General features: G+C 42.5%; 1 protein-coding gene across 4 annotated transcripts in view; it reads right to left on the reverse strand.

Moving 5' to 3' along the window:
- MKI67 (marker of proliferation Ki-67) overlaps positions 1 to 15,795 on the reverse strand; it is a 433,449-nt gene that overhangs the window by 125,026 nt on the left and 292,628 nt on the right. For all 4 annotated transcript variants that reach the window (XM_029610010.1, XM_029610009.1, XM_029610011.1 and 1 more), the window contains one exon: positions 11,606 to 11,752. In XM_029610010.1, the coding sequence (XP_029465870.1) occupies positions 11,606 to 11,752 (147 nt within the window). The remainder of the gene's footprint in view (positions 1 to 11,605; positions 11,753 to 15,795) is intronic.

Here is a 15,795-nt window from a genome sequence, read left to right on the forward strand (position 1 = left end):
AGCTTTCAGTAATAAGCGGTCAGCAATATGCTCTCAATAGGCATTCAATAAGTTTTCAGTAATAAGCGGCCAGCAATATGCTCTCAATAGGCATTCAATAAGCTTTCAGTAAGAAGCGGTCAGCAATAGGCGCTCAATGTGCATTCAATAGGCTGTCAGCAATAAGCGGGCAGCAGTATACGGTCAGTGGCATGCAATACTCGCTCAGCAATACACCGAAACAAAGCCAAGGAGGAAGAAAAGAGAAAAATTAAAGTAGTCTTGGAAAGCACGCTCAACTAGCGTGCAGGCACTCCAAACTGCTTTGGAGATGGAAATTACTGAATAGCTACGCTTCCTGTGGGGATATATACGCCCCCGTGCTGACGTCAGATCTGTCTCCAACTGCTAGCACGTGGATACTATCCCATTTGTACTGAGTCCATCTGGCTACACGCCAGGAAAAACTAGATTTCTCTCTCTATCCCCAAAGACTCCGCAGGTTTAGATACAGTGAATAAGATATCATCTGCGAAAAGGGCAAGCTTTGTTGTAAAATCTCGGACCGTTACACCCTTAATGTGAGGATTATTCCGGATGTGAATTGCTAAGGGCTTTAAAATAAGGCAAATAATAATGGTGACAGTGGGCATCCCTGCCTGGTGCCTCTCTGAACCGGGAAAGTATCTGAATAGCCACTGTTAATTTTTAAACATGCCCATGGTGAGTCGTAGAGTTTTGCTATCCAGTTGATATATAAGGGACCAAATTGCATCTTTTCTAGCAATTTAAAAAGGTATGGCCAGTAGACAAGGTCAAACGCCTTTTCGGCGTCTATAGTGAGTAGCAAAGCCGGTGTCTGTGTATGTTGCGCCCACCAGATAAAGACAACTGCTTTCTGAACCTTATCCGAGGCCATCCGACCTGGAATGAAACCAGATTGGTCCGGGAAACAAGGTCACCAACCACTCCCTTCAGTCTATCAGCCAATATCTTAGCCAGTATCTTAAGATCTATATTTATTAGCGATATTTATTTAACACTTTTTCATACCGACCTTCATAGTAATAACCATATCGGATCGGTTTACATAGAACAAGGGTATAACTGAAGCAATAACTAAAGTAATTAACAATAGAGGTGAATAAGGCAAAGTTACATTTAACAAGGAGTAAAAACTTGGAAGCTTAAATAGCTGGAAGAAGGTAAAGGCAGGAAGTAATTGTAACATAATACAATAAATGAATATGGGTTAAAGCTTAAGGTGCTTTAACCTGGAAGTGCCAGAGTCCATCGTTCGAGAGGATAAAAGACCATTCGACCAGGTGAGAATAATGGTGACTAGTGATTGTCTGGAGGATCAGAGAAGGCTTGGTGAAAGAGCCACGTCTTGAGTTTTTTTCTGAAAGTTAAGAGGCAGGGTTCCAATCTGAGGCTTGAGGGGATATTATTCCAAATAGATGGTCCTGCTATTGAAAACGCTCAGTCTTTGGTCGAGGAAAGGCGTGTGGCTTTAGTTGGGGGGAAATTCAGAGTACCTTTGTGAATATCTCTAATTGGTCTGTTGGAGGAGTGTAGTTTGAAGGGGATTTCGAGGTCGAGTTGGAGTTGATGATGGATGGATTTGTGTATTAGGGTGATTGATTTGTAAAGGATTCTAAAATTCACTGGTAACCAATGTAGGTTTCTGAGGATGGGTGAAATGTGATCTCCACGGCTGGAGTTGGTCAGTAATCTCGCTGCGGCATTTTGTATCATCTGCAGTGGTTTGGTGGTAGATTTGGGGAGGCCTAGGAAAAGGGCACTGCAGTAGTCTATCTTGGCAAATAGTAACGCTTGGAGGACTGTCCTGAAGTCTTGGAAAAATAGTAGTGGTTTGAGTCGTTTTAGAACCTGGAGTCTATAGAAGCAGTCTTTGGATGTGGTGTTGACCATTTTCTTTAGGTTTAATCGATTATCTAGAAGTACCCCAAGGTCTCTCACATGCTTATGGGTGATGTAGGAGTTGTGTGGGGATGATGGGGGGATATTTTCTTCGTTTGAAGAGATGAGGAGGAGCTCCGTCTTCGAGGCATTAAGGACCAAGTTTAATCTATTGAGGAGGCTGATGATAGATATAAGGCAGTTATTCCAGTGGGAGAGCGCTTTTGAGATAGATTCTGTGATAGGGATTAGAATCTGCACATCGTCTGCGTACAGATAATGAATTAGATTAAGATCAGTTAGCAATTGGCAGAGGGGGAGGAGGTAGATATTAAAGAGGGTTGGAGATAGGGAGGATCCTTGTGGTACACCAAGAGTGGATTTTGTTAAGGGTGATTATTATTGATTTTAACTTTGAAGGTTCTGTTGCAGAGGAAGGACTTGAACCAACTGTGGGCTGATCCGGAGATACCGATATCTGCTAGGCGATCCAGAAGGATGGAGTGGTTGACTGTGTCAAATGCCGCCGAGATGTCTAGCAGGACTAATAGAAAAGAGTAGCCTTTGTCTAGACCCATTATGATATGGTCTGTAAGTGAAATGAGGAGGGTTTCCGTGCTGCGTGATTTGCGGAAGCCATATTGTGAAGGGTATAGGATATTGTGATCTTCTAGGTACTCTGAAAGCTGGGTGTTTACCAGCTTCTCCGTTAGTTTGGCTAGAAATGGGAGATTGGAGATGGGTCTAAAGTTGGCTGGTTCATTAGGGTCTAAATTGTGTTTCTTAAGGAGGGGTTTGAGTGCCGCGGTTTTAGACTGTCTGGGTAACTCCCTTGAGTTAGAAGGCAATTTATGATACTTGTCAAAGGTCCTGCAATCGTGTTTGGAATGAGAAGCAATAGTTTCGATGGGATATTATCTGCTGGATGGCTAGATGGTTTCTGTCTTTTTAGTAGGGATTCAATCTCTTTTGTGGATATTGATTCGAAGCTGTCGAGCTTGGCTGTCATGAGGGAGTGAGGATTCTTGTCTGAGGTGAGAGGTATAGTATTTGGAGGTAGAAGGGCGAGCGTATTCAGGATCTTCTGTTGAAAAAATGAGGCAAGTTCATTAGCCTTAGATCGTGCTTGTTCGTCTGGAATAGACGGAGGGGTTGATTTCGTGATTTGAGTTACGTATGAGAACAGGGCCTGGGCATCATACTGGAGATGGTGTATTTTGTTGCATAGAATTCCCTTTTGTTAGTAGAATAGAAGTCCTGTAGTGATGTAAAAAGCCTTTGTACGTTGACAGGGTAGCTGTGTTGGGGGTTTTATGCCATATATTTTCCTTGTGACGTAGCTCCTGTTCATCTGTTTAGTTTAAGGGGTGAACCAGGTTGATTTCCTTTTTTTGTAGGATTGATTGTTTTGGAGACTATTGGGCACCATTTGTTTGCAACTGTTTCCGTGATCTTATGCCAGGAGGATAGGGCTGAGTCAGGATTGGAAAGGTATAGGTTCATGAGTTCATTGAAGAGCTGATCACTAAGTATATCGGATGGGCATGATTTCCTGAATTGAATGGTAGAAAGGTGAGGAGAGGTGTGTGTCTGTTTGTCTATGGAGAAGGAGGATTCTATCAGGAAATGGTCTGACCAGGGGATTGGGGTGCAAGAAGGTTCTGATGTGCAAGAGAAATTAGAGTTGATGAAAATTAGATCCAGGGTGTGTCCTGCTTTATGCGTAGGGCTATTGATGATCTGCGTGAATCCCATAGCACTAAGGGTGGTGAGGAGCGCTTCACAGTTTGAGGAGCGAGGTATGGCGTCAGTGTGAAGGTTGAAATCACCTAAGATCATAGTTGGGAGGTCTGAGTTGATATGTTTCACGATGGATTCTATGAGTGACGAGGGGTCTGTTTCTAGAACTCCAGGAGGAGCGTAGACTAGCAGTATTTGTAGCTGTTTTGACTTGACTAGACCCAATTCCAATTTAGACTCAGTCTTGATAGTATGTGCGGATAGTTTGAGTTCTTTCTTGGCAGCTAGAAGAAGGCCGCCTCCTCTTTTTTTGTGTCTGTGGAAGGTGAAGATGTCATATATATGAATAGGAAGTTGGTTGATTAGAGCAATATCGGCGTTTTTTAGCCAGGTTTCTGTGATAGCACAGATATCTGGATTTGTATCCTGGAGGTAGTCGTTAGGATGTGTGTCTTTTAGTTAGGGATTGTGCATTGATAAGGGTTACTGAGAGTAGTGTAAGGCCTAGTAATTGGTTCAATGGAGAGGTCATGATTGGAATAATTCTTTTTTGTATGGTGTTGGTGGAGTTGATTATGGCGATCTCCTTCGGTTGTGAATGATTGGGATGTTGTAGGTATGCATGAGGAAGGAAAGGGGTTCTGGAAGAGATGTTTTGGGGTTCTGGGAGATGAATGCTGTGTGCTGGTTGAATGCAGAGTTGAATGCTGATAGAATAGAATGCTGGTTGACTGCTGAGTGCTGGGCAGTTGTTGTCTGTTGACTGGTTGAGTGCTGAGTGCTAATTGAATGCAGAGTTGAGTGCTGGTGAAATTGAATGCTGGTTGAATGCTGGATGCCTGCTGAGTGTTGGTTAGAGCACAGTCATAAGACCAGAGAACAATAAAATAGTGTTGGGATGTTTTTCCTGGAGCTGAGAGCTGAAAGATGATTATAGGTGCGTTTTGGCTTATTTCTAAAGTAGCTCAGGAACAGATTTAACTGTTAGGGGCTGCCCTGCAGGGCTGCACGAAGGGGCGCACAAAGGGGCGGGGCCCCTTTGTCTCACTCCTTCGGTGCGCGGCGCCGAGAAGAGCTGGAATTTAAAGTCCAGTAGGGCCTATTGTGATAGGCTGGAGCTGGCTCGGTGGGCGTGCCTCGGCGCGGTTCTTGATTTTTTAGCGTTTTTCTACTTTTTAGAATCGCCCGCTATTGGCGCTAAGGCCACTCGGGAGGGGAGCGAAATCACTAACCTTCCCCGACGGGGCTCGGCGCCGATCGCGCAGGCCTTCCCCACGGTGAGCAGCAGCAGCGAAGAAGAGAAATGGCGCCGAGAAGAGCTGGAATTTAAAGTCCAGTAGGGCCTATTGTGATAGGCTGGAGCTGGCTCGGTGGGCGTGTCTCGGCCGCGGTTCTTGATTTTTTAGCGTTTTCTACTTTTTAGAATCGCCCGCTATCGGCGCTGAGGCCGCTCGGGAGGGGAGCGAAATCACTAACCTTCCCCCGACGGGGCTCGGCACCGATCGCGCAGGCCTTTCCCACGGTGAGCAGCAGCAGCGAAGATATTGGCCTATAGAGCCGCAAATTGTAGGGTCCCTTCCCGGTTTAGCTAGTATGGTTAATCCCGCTTTATTGCCATTGACTAGATCATGCCCCCGGTACGAAGGGAATTAAACATGGAGGTAAGTGGGCCACTACCACCCTCGAAACCGTTTGATAGAATTTAGCAGTGTAACCTACTAATCCGGGGATTTCCCAGACTTCAAATGGCGTATTGCAGCTTGGACATCTAATTGGGATATTTCTTTATCTAGACAGGTACGTCCCTCATTATGTATTGGGAATAATTCTCACTCGTTAGATACTCTTCTATATCCGCGTCATCAATAGCAGCATCAGCACTAGAAAGTTCAGCATAGAATTGAAGAAACCGTTTCCTGATACCTGTAGTACTAGTCAAAATATCTCCTTTATCATCTTTAATTTTACAATATTGTTATGTGTCCTGCAGGGCTTCACTTTCTGGGCAAGCAATTTTCCCTGCCTTGTTTCCCTCCATTCAAAAATATTGCTGCTTAACCAGTACAGCTGGTAAGCATAGTGTCAGCATCCAAATTTGCCAATTTTTCTCTCAAGATCTGTATTTGTGAGCCAATATTGTGAGCAAGTGTGGCCTTGTGTAATTTTTCCGTATCTCTTATCTGAGTCAACAGCCCAGTTCTTTCTCTTTTTGTTTCTTTTTTTTTTTTTTTAATTTTTTATTTACTAAATTTTTAATATTAAGATACATTTCACAGTCAAAGCAATAAACAAGAAATAACATAATACTTCCTTCAAGATCTATTTATTTATTTATTTAAAGGATTTATATACCGGAGGTTCCTGTATAATATACATATCACCCCGGTTTACAATGAACAGTAAATATCGCTTCAAGTTAGAGGCTTACAATGAACATGGTTAATCCAAATAACAGGGAAATATAAATAATAATGTTAACAATTAAGAAGTGATAATAAATAGATAATAACAATAAATACATAAGTAAAATAGAAATAAATAGAAATAAATAAGTAACTAACAGTAAAGATCCATGAAAAATAACAGTAAATAAGATAACAAGTTATGTGAAATATGCTGGGGTAAACGGATGATATGTGACTGACTTTCTACCTGCTCTTAGCTCTGCGGGAATGCTTGTTTAAATAACCATCTTTATCTAAATCTATATCTTTATCTTTATCTAAATCTATATCTGTGAATTTTATCTAAATCTATATCTGTGAATTTTATCTAAACTATACATGATCATAAGAAAAAGAGAATATGATGTGGCTTACTTGACTTCAGAAGCAGTTGTTATAGGAAAAAAAAAAAAATACAATAAAGATTTATCAATCTCACCATAGTACACACTAATTCCCAGCTCAATAGAGTTTCTAGGATTGGGCATTCAAGTACAATCTCAACTGGATAGGTTGATTAAAGACAAATTTTTTCCCTTGACATATAATACAGGAACATGGAAATCTTAAAATAAACTGAATCCCTTTTTGTTGAGCTTGTTCTCTCATTGTTAAAAATTCTTTCCTCCTAATTTGTGACTCCCGTGAAATGTCAGGAAACATCCTTATACACTGACCATAAAATTTAGCTTTCTGGTTCCTGAAATATATCCTAAGTAACGAGTCTCTTTCAGATATAAAAGAAAATTGCACAATGAGAGTGGCTCTAGTCTTTATTTCCATCTCAAAAGATTTTTCCAATAGATCAGATAAATCCAAATCCATTTGATTATCCTGTTTTAAATCATCTGGTACCTGTTTTTGAGGTATATAATAAATCCTTGCAATTGCAGGTTTTGCCTCATTTGTATATTTTAACACATTAACAAGGTAACTTTTAAATAAATCTGTTGCAGACATTAAATGAGTTTTAGGAAAATTAAGTAACCTTAAATTTTTCTCCCTCATTTGATTTTCTATAATTTCCAATTTATCAAAATGCATTTTCTCAGACTTAATTAAATTTCCTTGTACTTTATCTATTTCCTTCATTTTAATTTCTAAGGAATGCACAGAACCTTCTATTCTATCTATCTTCATCTGATGGGTTAAATGTTTATTCAAAAGCTCCTGCAATGTATTTGCCATGCTATTTATGGATTTTTGCATTGATATTAGCAAAGTCCCTATTTCTTCAAGGGTGAAATTCCTCGGCGTAATTACAGTTATTCCTGACAGAGACCCTCCTTGAGTGACTCCATCTCCGTTCTGTTAAACTTTGACAGAAGTTTTCCGTGGTGGGCTCCATCCTCGATGTCACCCATTTGTGAGGACTAACATCCTGCTTGTCCTGTGAGAAAGCTGCTGTTCCATTAATTTTGTTGGTGTAAGTGCCCTGGTAATTTGTGGGAGTAGGGGGTATCATCAGGGCTTAATTTGTAAACAAAAAGGAAATGGAACTATGTGTGTGTGTGGGGGGGGGGGGGGGGGGGAGAGAGGTAAGCTGGAGTAGGGATAGAATCGGGTTTGACTGGTGCAAAGGGGCAGGGCCAGGGATGGATGTGAAAACTCTCAAAACACATGTACTCTCTTTCAAACACACACGCATAACCATACAACCATACCTATATACACTCTTCACATACTTGATGAGCACTGGTGGGTGAAGGACAGATAGGGGTGCAGCACTGGTAGGAATTGGAGTTGGAGGCTCACTAGGGTAAGGAAGACAACAACTGTAGAGAGAATTAGCCTCTCTCTCTAATCTCCTCTTTACCCTATGCATCCCCCAGTGGTTCTCATTTACCTCCCCCCTCCCCTGCCTCCTGCAATACAGGAGAAGGGAGGGAGGGTGGGTGACAATAGGAAAGCATCTGGAGCAGACTGATACGTGCATCAAACAATGGAACAAAATTTCTCAACTTTGTTTTCCGATGCAAACAAGTCTATCAGTGGTCAACTCCAGAAGTCAATCAGTACGTTTATAACTTCTTGATCCAGACACCACTTGTATGGATGGAACACATTGCTGAGGCAATCCACTAACATGCTGGAGACTCCGGGAAGGTAGGCTAACAGTAGCTTTATGATTGAGAACCCAAACCCAAATCCTTTGGGACTCTTGGCAGAGGGTACAGTAAGTACCCTGTGCCCCCTTGCTTGTTTACGTAGAACTGTTCTACTTGATTGCTGATTTGGATCAGAATTCTATCCTTACAGGAGATGAGCGAAAGTTCTCGCATATACCAAATGGCTCGCTGCTCCAAGGGACTTTATCTGGAAAAAAAATTCTGTCGCCAAGCAAGGTCCTCTAATTCAGAAAGCACCTGTATGCGCTCCCCCATCCTCCAGATACCTTCATCAATAGTGTGATCTAATGAGAATGAATTCAAAGAGGGGAACCCACTTCGAGGAACAACAAGCTTAATCACCAACGGAAGGATGTTGTCATCACCAGGTTTATCAGCACAGGTCTTGACGAGAGTTGACATTGCTGATCCCACTGCAAGCAGAGGCACACTGAAGCACTTTCATGTTTAGGCATGTCATGGGGACTACATGCACTGCTGCCTTGTGACCGAGAACAACCAGGATTGCACTGGCCATGGCCTGGTTTTGCTGCAGGAAATTCTGGACCAATGCCCAAAGACAGCATTCCCTTTCAAATGGGAGGAACCAGGAAGTTTATCTAAGGTACAAACTTAGATTGTAAGCCCTTTGGGGATAAGGACATACCTACAGTACCTGAATGTAATCCACTTTGAAATGCTGAAAAAAGTGCGAAAAGTGGAATATAAATCTAAATAAAATTAAAAAAAAAAAAATTTATCTGGATCCTCTGGGAGGGAGCCAGATTCGATTTAGCAAAAATGACTATAAAACCTAGGGGCTAAAGGAATCGAATAGACATTTTCAGGGAGTCCAAAACTCTAGCTTGAGACAGTTTAGTCACCAGCCAGTCATCTACCTATGGGAAGATATTCCTCAGCGACAAAAATGCACCACCGTAACCTCCAAGCATTTTCTGAAGACCCTCAGGGCATCCATAGGGTAGACCTTTGCACTAGAAGTGATTCATGTCCATCGGGAATCTGAGATTTCCAGTTAGTGGTATGGATGAAATGCGCACGCATGCATACTTCAAATCAAGGGTGCACATCAAATTCCTTGCCTGAAGGACATTCATCTTGAACTTTTTCCACTACAGTCCCCTGTTCAGCCTTTATAAATCCAGGATAGGACTAAACCACCCTGACATTTTGGGTCTTCTTTGCCTACTTCAACACAGATTCCATCAGTACTCACTGGGATGGAAGCAGGACTACTCCAAAACCTGGTGCCTTTTGAATTCTGCACTTTAAAGCTAGCTTCATGGCTACTGGAGGGCAGAATACTGGATTGTTCCATATTCTCATTTGCAGGTCCTATAGAATTTGATGTACTGGGTTTACTGCTGGATTGGAAGGGGTTTCCAGAATCTAAAGTATTCCAAACTCCTCCAAGCGTGGCTCACCTTTCGAATGCTGAGTCAAGATGACCTTCCCCAAAGGAGTAAAAACATTTTAAGGCAGGGACACACTACTCCATGACCCTGATGAGGACTGAGATCAAGACAGGGACTTTGTCATCTCAAAGAGATAAATTCCCGGGAATGGTAGAATTGATTACTCCCAATTCCTCTTGACTTGTCAGAACCCTCTGCTGTGGGAGACCTATCTGATGGAGGCTGGCTAATTCCCACAAATGGCAATCCTGCTAGTAGTTTGGAGGAAGAGACTCCCGCTAGAGAAAAAAAATTCCCCTATCCTGGAAAGGAGAGGCTGAAGGGCACCCTCCCTGTCACCAAGTGCTGAAGAGGAAAAAAAAAGCATCCACCAGAACAATATGGGGTCATCAACTTGAGATATCTAAACTGGACTCTAGGGAGGAACTCCCATTTAGATTAACTGTATGTGAACTCTGAGACCAGAGGCACGGTGGAACAGATTGGGTTTTGGTGGTTCCAGGCGTAGTAAAGAAGCCCTGGATTTGGTGCTATGAGCAGAGGATACAGAAGGGGCTTTAGTTGGTTTATCCAGGAAGAATTGAGACATAGACAAAGGTATCCTTTGAGCTAGGAAAGAAAACCGCACCTGAAAGAATTCACCTCTCACTCTTGTTGGTGCAGTACTCAGATCAGGTCTTGACAGCTGATGGTGGCAGAGGATTTCTGCAATGTTGGGTGTTGAAAACTGGTGTGTCAATGTATTCAGGACCACACTAAAGAACCCCGAGAGGGGAATATGGTGTGAACGCACCACGGAGTGAGACAGCTACCAAGATTTGTTTTTTTGGTTCGACCCAGAAGCTACAGTGGATATGGAGCCTGGTGTTGTAAGAGAGTGAATTAGACGATAATTCCACTCTAGGAAGAATGGTTACGTTATCACTACTGACTTGCGGAGCTCTGCCATTTTCCAAGCTGGCTGTGCTGAATTCTGGGGAACAACCAAGTTGTGAATGATAGGGACCCAGGTATTTGAAGCAGATGTCATAACCATCTGTGATGGGCAACCTGCAATCACAGACAGTTTCTTGAAAACAGACATATCTAATGATCTTTTACTTTAATCAATTTTTTCTGTAGCACTAAAAAGTGCTGTTTGAGGGGTTGCCAAGATAGCAATGAAAAGTATAAAAGTAGACAAAATATGATAAAAAGGAAGGATAATAAAAGGATACTCGTTTGCGCAGAAGCTCAGACCAAAAAAAAAAAAAAAAAGACTGAGAGGCTTACAATGCTGCATGCGCAAGAAATCCTGGGACTGCTCAATATTACATTTTTGCAGAACAAGAGAGATGAATCCATTCAGCGCCGTCAGATGACAACACCCCACATGGCTAACTGAAACCTGCTTGATGACTGAGAAACAGTACTTTCTTGCCCCTTTCTCAAAAAATGTCCCCACCTCCTCATTGTGCCTCACCCATTCTCCCTGGATAGGATCCAGAATGCAGCCCTCTGATACAAGTGTACCCACTGCTAATAGGCCACACAGAGGAGAGGAAAATATTCTTAGGTAAGGTGACCAACAAAAAAAACAAAACAAAACCACAAACAAAAGAACCAAAACAAAAAATATATAGAAAGGCCGTTGGAAACCTAATGATTGTTACTGGGTAAAGCAGCCCCAACAGCAAAAAAAACAAAACAAAACAAAAAAAAAACAACCCACCACACAGAAGAATCTCTCTCATGCAGAAATGCAACCTGCATTACGGTGGACAAAAAAAAATAATGACCAAGGGAGCCCCATGTGATTGTGACAGAGTAGACATACTATGTATGCCATGTAGGAACGCTCTACGATGGCACTATCGCGTAACATCGCCCATTTGTGTGTCAGATTCATTTTACTTGTCTACGGAGACTAGCCATTACCAAAAGAACCCAAATGTGCAACCAAATTAGAAAAAAAGGAAAAAAAACAACCACAAACCTGATTCCTCAGGAGTAAGAATCTCCAAAACTTCAACCAAGGATGCATTTGGTGTAGCATCAGATTTTAGAACTCCAGACAGCCGTGAACTCCGCCGCTGTTTTACATTTACTGGATTTACTGGTGTCTGAAACATCTCAGCTAAACCTTTAAATATAGTTTAAAAAAAAATTGATCAACCAAGCAATTTATTGAAGCTTTTCTAAAGACCATATGGATGCCACTTTGAATTAAATAAGGACATAGTAAAATCTCAGTACTATTTATAAAACATTTTTTATTCTTACCTAATTTCCTTTCCTTCAAACCCACCATACCAGTTCAGACAAGTGGATCCTGCCTCCCTGCCAGCAGGTGGAGATAGTACTACAGAGGTTTTCTATGACTAGTCACAGTATAAAGGCTGGTGCAGCATTAAACATGTCAAAGCTAATCAACAGAATAATCAGAACAGAAAATGAGTAAGGAGAAATTTAGTCTTACCAGGTAATTTCCTTTCCTTGAATCCTGCTAGACTAGTCAAGACACATGGATTTATGCTATCCTGCCAGCAGATGGAGACAGAACCATAACTCTTCAATGACATCTCTGCCCACAATGAGAGGTATACATAAGAGGCATTTGCCAGCATCCTTATATCAAAGCAATTGAGTAAAGAAAAACACCCTATGAAAAGGAATGCTTCTCAACAGGAGCAAATCCCTTGCTCAGAATCAATGCTTGGATTCTATACATATGAATGAAGTCCCAAGCAGAGAAAAGACATTGGAATTTACAGAATGCAAGAACTTTTCCCCTACTCCATTCCTGGGAACTTTTTCCATATTCATTGCTGTCATTCACGTGAACTTTATGCCCATGAATTTGCAACATGAGACTTCTACGAAGTTCAAATCAGTTTCGAGACTAGGTTTAAAGTTCGGCCCAGTTCTGCTCAGTCACTGTGGACTGCTTGCCATGCTCACGCTAGCCCAGGCCCTGGCAAGGTAAGCTTTCTTCACCTCATTCAAGCCTGTGCAGCTTATAAAGACATCTGTGAGTGCTCTGGGTTCTGCCTGAGAATGTAGAGCTAACCTGTCATTTGCCAGAGGTTCAGCTGTATTCCCTCCATATCAAGAAAAAATCCCTGCAGCAAACAGTAAGATACTAGCTTAATTACTACTTTAGCTGGGATAGTTAATTGGAAAAGCATTTTGAGAAGTGAAAGTTAACTTGCGTTATTACAGATTTGTTTCCACAACTTTCCCCATAAGACACATTAGCTCTATTAAACCAGAAACTTAAAACTATATCAGACAAATATTTTTATGCTTATCTTGGATAATAAAAACCAATCATTTACTTCAAGAGGCGAGTACACTTCTAATTCCTTCAACAAATGAGTTTGGATGGCAAGTTATCTGTTAATATCAGATAATCGGTTAAATGTTTTTAAAACCCATTGATCCATTATTTGTTCTAGCAACATTTGAAGAATTCTTTCTGCCCCTGAGTTTTAGATTAGGAAAAGGGTTCTTGTCTTTGAGATGCTTGTAGTCAAAAAGGAGGAAAACATCTATGAGGAAGCCAATTACTTAGCCTCTGCTGAGCCCTTTTGAATTGTTGCTGTCTAACTAGCAACTGTTGGCTCTTGCTGTGGTTGTAGTATGATAATCAGCTGCTATCAATAGGAATAGTAGGGGTTGTATCTCCTTTGCACACAGTAATAGGGCCATTTAAAAGAATAAGAATCCTGTCTATAATGGCATTGAGATGAAGATTCTTGGTGCAAGGCTACAGATTGGAAAACAGTATACTGATTTTTTTTATTGCTTCTATTTATTCAATCTTTTCTCAAAACAGGTTTCCAATCTTTTCTCAAAACAGGTTTCCAATCTTTTCTCAAAACAGGTTTCCATTAATTTTTCATGGCTATCTTCTGAGGCCTGATGCTCTCAGTCAGGCCACTCTCCTCACTGTAATTGCTGTCCCGGATATTCTCGCTGCTGTGTCAAATGCATCAGAGATGGATCTGGTGATATGCTTGACACGGTCTTTGGGGTTGGCCATAATCTCGTTGTAGATCTGGTCTTCATCTGCTAATTTTTGGGCTTTTTCATACATTTTTTCCAGATGTTCAGAGATGTCAATTTGACCCTGTCCTGCATTTTTAGTAAAATCATTGCCTGAGGAAATTCAAAGGGATTGTGAATGGGTCATGGAAAGGAAAATTGGTACTTACCTGCTAATTTTCGTTCCTGTAATACCACAGATCAGTCCAGACAAATGGGTTTTATTCCTCCCTACCAGATGGAGATAGAGAACAAAGCTTTGGGCACTGCCACATATACAAGAGTGCCACCAGATGTCCCTCAGTATTATTCTATACCCAAGCCAAGATAACTAAACTTTATCAAAGGGCGAATAAGGTTCCCAACTGGATACCCCTGACCAACTGGAACAATCAATGAAAAAAACTTAATTGAAAAACAACTTAGCCAACAAAAATGGCAATTCTGCTTTGCAAACAAAAACAGCAGTCTTTCAGCACAGATCCTCAGGGCGGGCCTCTGGACTGATCTGTGGTATTACAGGAATGAAAATTAGCAGGTAAGTTCCAATTTTCCTTTCCTGACATACCCAGATCAGTCCAGACAAATGGGATGTACCAAAGCCCTTTTATACTGGGTGGGAACCAGAAAGACCTGTTCGAAGAACACTCTCCCCAAACGGGACCCCTCCAGAGCCCGGACATCCAAATGGTAATGCTTGGTGAAAGTGTGAAATGATAACCACATCGCGGCCCTACAGATCTCCTGGGGAGACACCAGCTGACACACAGCCCAAGAAGTCGCCTGAGCCCTAGTCGAATATGCCCTCAGTCCCACCGGAACAGCTCTCACTTTAGCGAATAAGCTGCAGAGATTGTTTCTTTTAACCAGTGGGACAAGGAGGATTTATTTATTTATTTATTGGTTTTTATATACCGCCGTTTATCAAGATATCACGTCAGTATACAGAGAACATATTAACATACGCCTTAGCGTTATGAATAGAACGCCTTAGCTTTATACATAGATTTAGACACCTTCTCTCCCTTCTTTGCTCTCCGAACAGGACAAATAAATGATCAGAGCAACGGAAAGTGTTAGTGACCTTCAAGTATCGCAACACCACACTTCGCACATCCAACAAATGAAGCTCTCGACCTATCGAGGGATCCCGAGCCCAATCTGGAAACCCAGGTAATACCACGGCTTGGTTCACGTGAGAGGCCGAAACCACTTTGGGGAGAAAAGAAGGCACCGTCCCGTCCGCAAGGACATCTTATCCGACGAAATCTGAAGAAAAGGATATGGCAAGACAGCGCTTGCAACTCCGAAATCCGCCACCAAAAAGACCGACTTCAGGGTAAGCGTCTTCAACAACGTGTGACTCAAAGGTTCGAAAAGTTCCTCACAAAGAACCTTCAACACTAGGTTGAGGTTCCACTCTGGACAAATGCTATGCAAAGGCGGGCGAAGGTGCTTGACCTACCGTAGAAAACGCACCACATTCGGATGGGCAGCCAACACCTTCCCCTGAACCTTCCCTCAGTCAACCTAAGGCTGTAACCTGGACCCGAAGAGAACTATGGGCCAACCCTTTGGATAAGCCCTCCTGCAAAAAGGACAAAATATAGGAAACGGAAACCTGTTGCCCACACCAGGTCTCAAACACTCTCCAGACCCTGGAATAGGCCAAAGAAGTAGGACGCCGTGCTTGCAGAAGAGTAGCAATCACTGAATCAGAATATCCTTTCACACGCAATCGTCTCCTCTCAAAAGCCAGGCCGCGAGACAGTAGTGATCCTCCTGATCAGAGTATATGGGACCCTAATGCAGAAGGTTCGGTAAGTGCGAAAGACGCAGAGGCCCGTCCACCGACAGTCGAAGCAGGTCCCAGAACCAGGGACGACGAGGCCACTCCGGTGCCACCATTATGACCGATCCCGGATGACATTCTATCCGTCTGAGAACCTTTCCTATGAGTGGCCACGGAGGGAAAACAGAGGAGAAGCCCGGACGGCCACGGACACACTAGGGCATCTAGCCCTACTGCCCCCGACTCCCTCCGATGGCTGAAGAACTTCTGAGTCTTGTCATTGAGGCTCGTTGCCATAAGATCGAACTGAGGCGTTCCCCACCGGTTGCAAAGGAGATTCCAGGCCT

This window comes from Rhinatrema bivittatum, chromosome 7, assembly GCF_901001135.1.
Source record: "Rhinatrema bivittatum chromosome 7, aRhiBiv1.1, whole genome shotgun sequence".
In the NCBI taxonomy this organism is placed as follows: Eukaryota; Metazoa; Chordata; class Amphibia; order Gymnophiona; family Rhinatrematidae; genus Rhinatrema; species Rhinatrema bivittatum.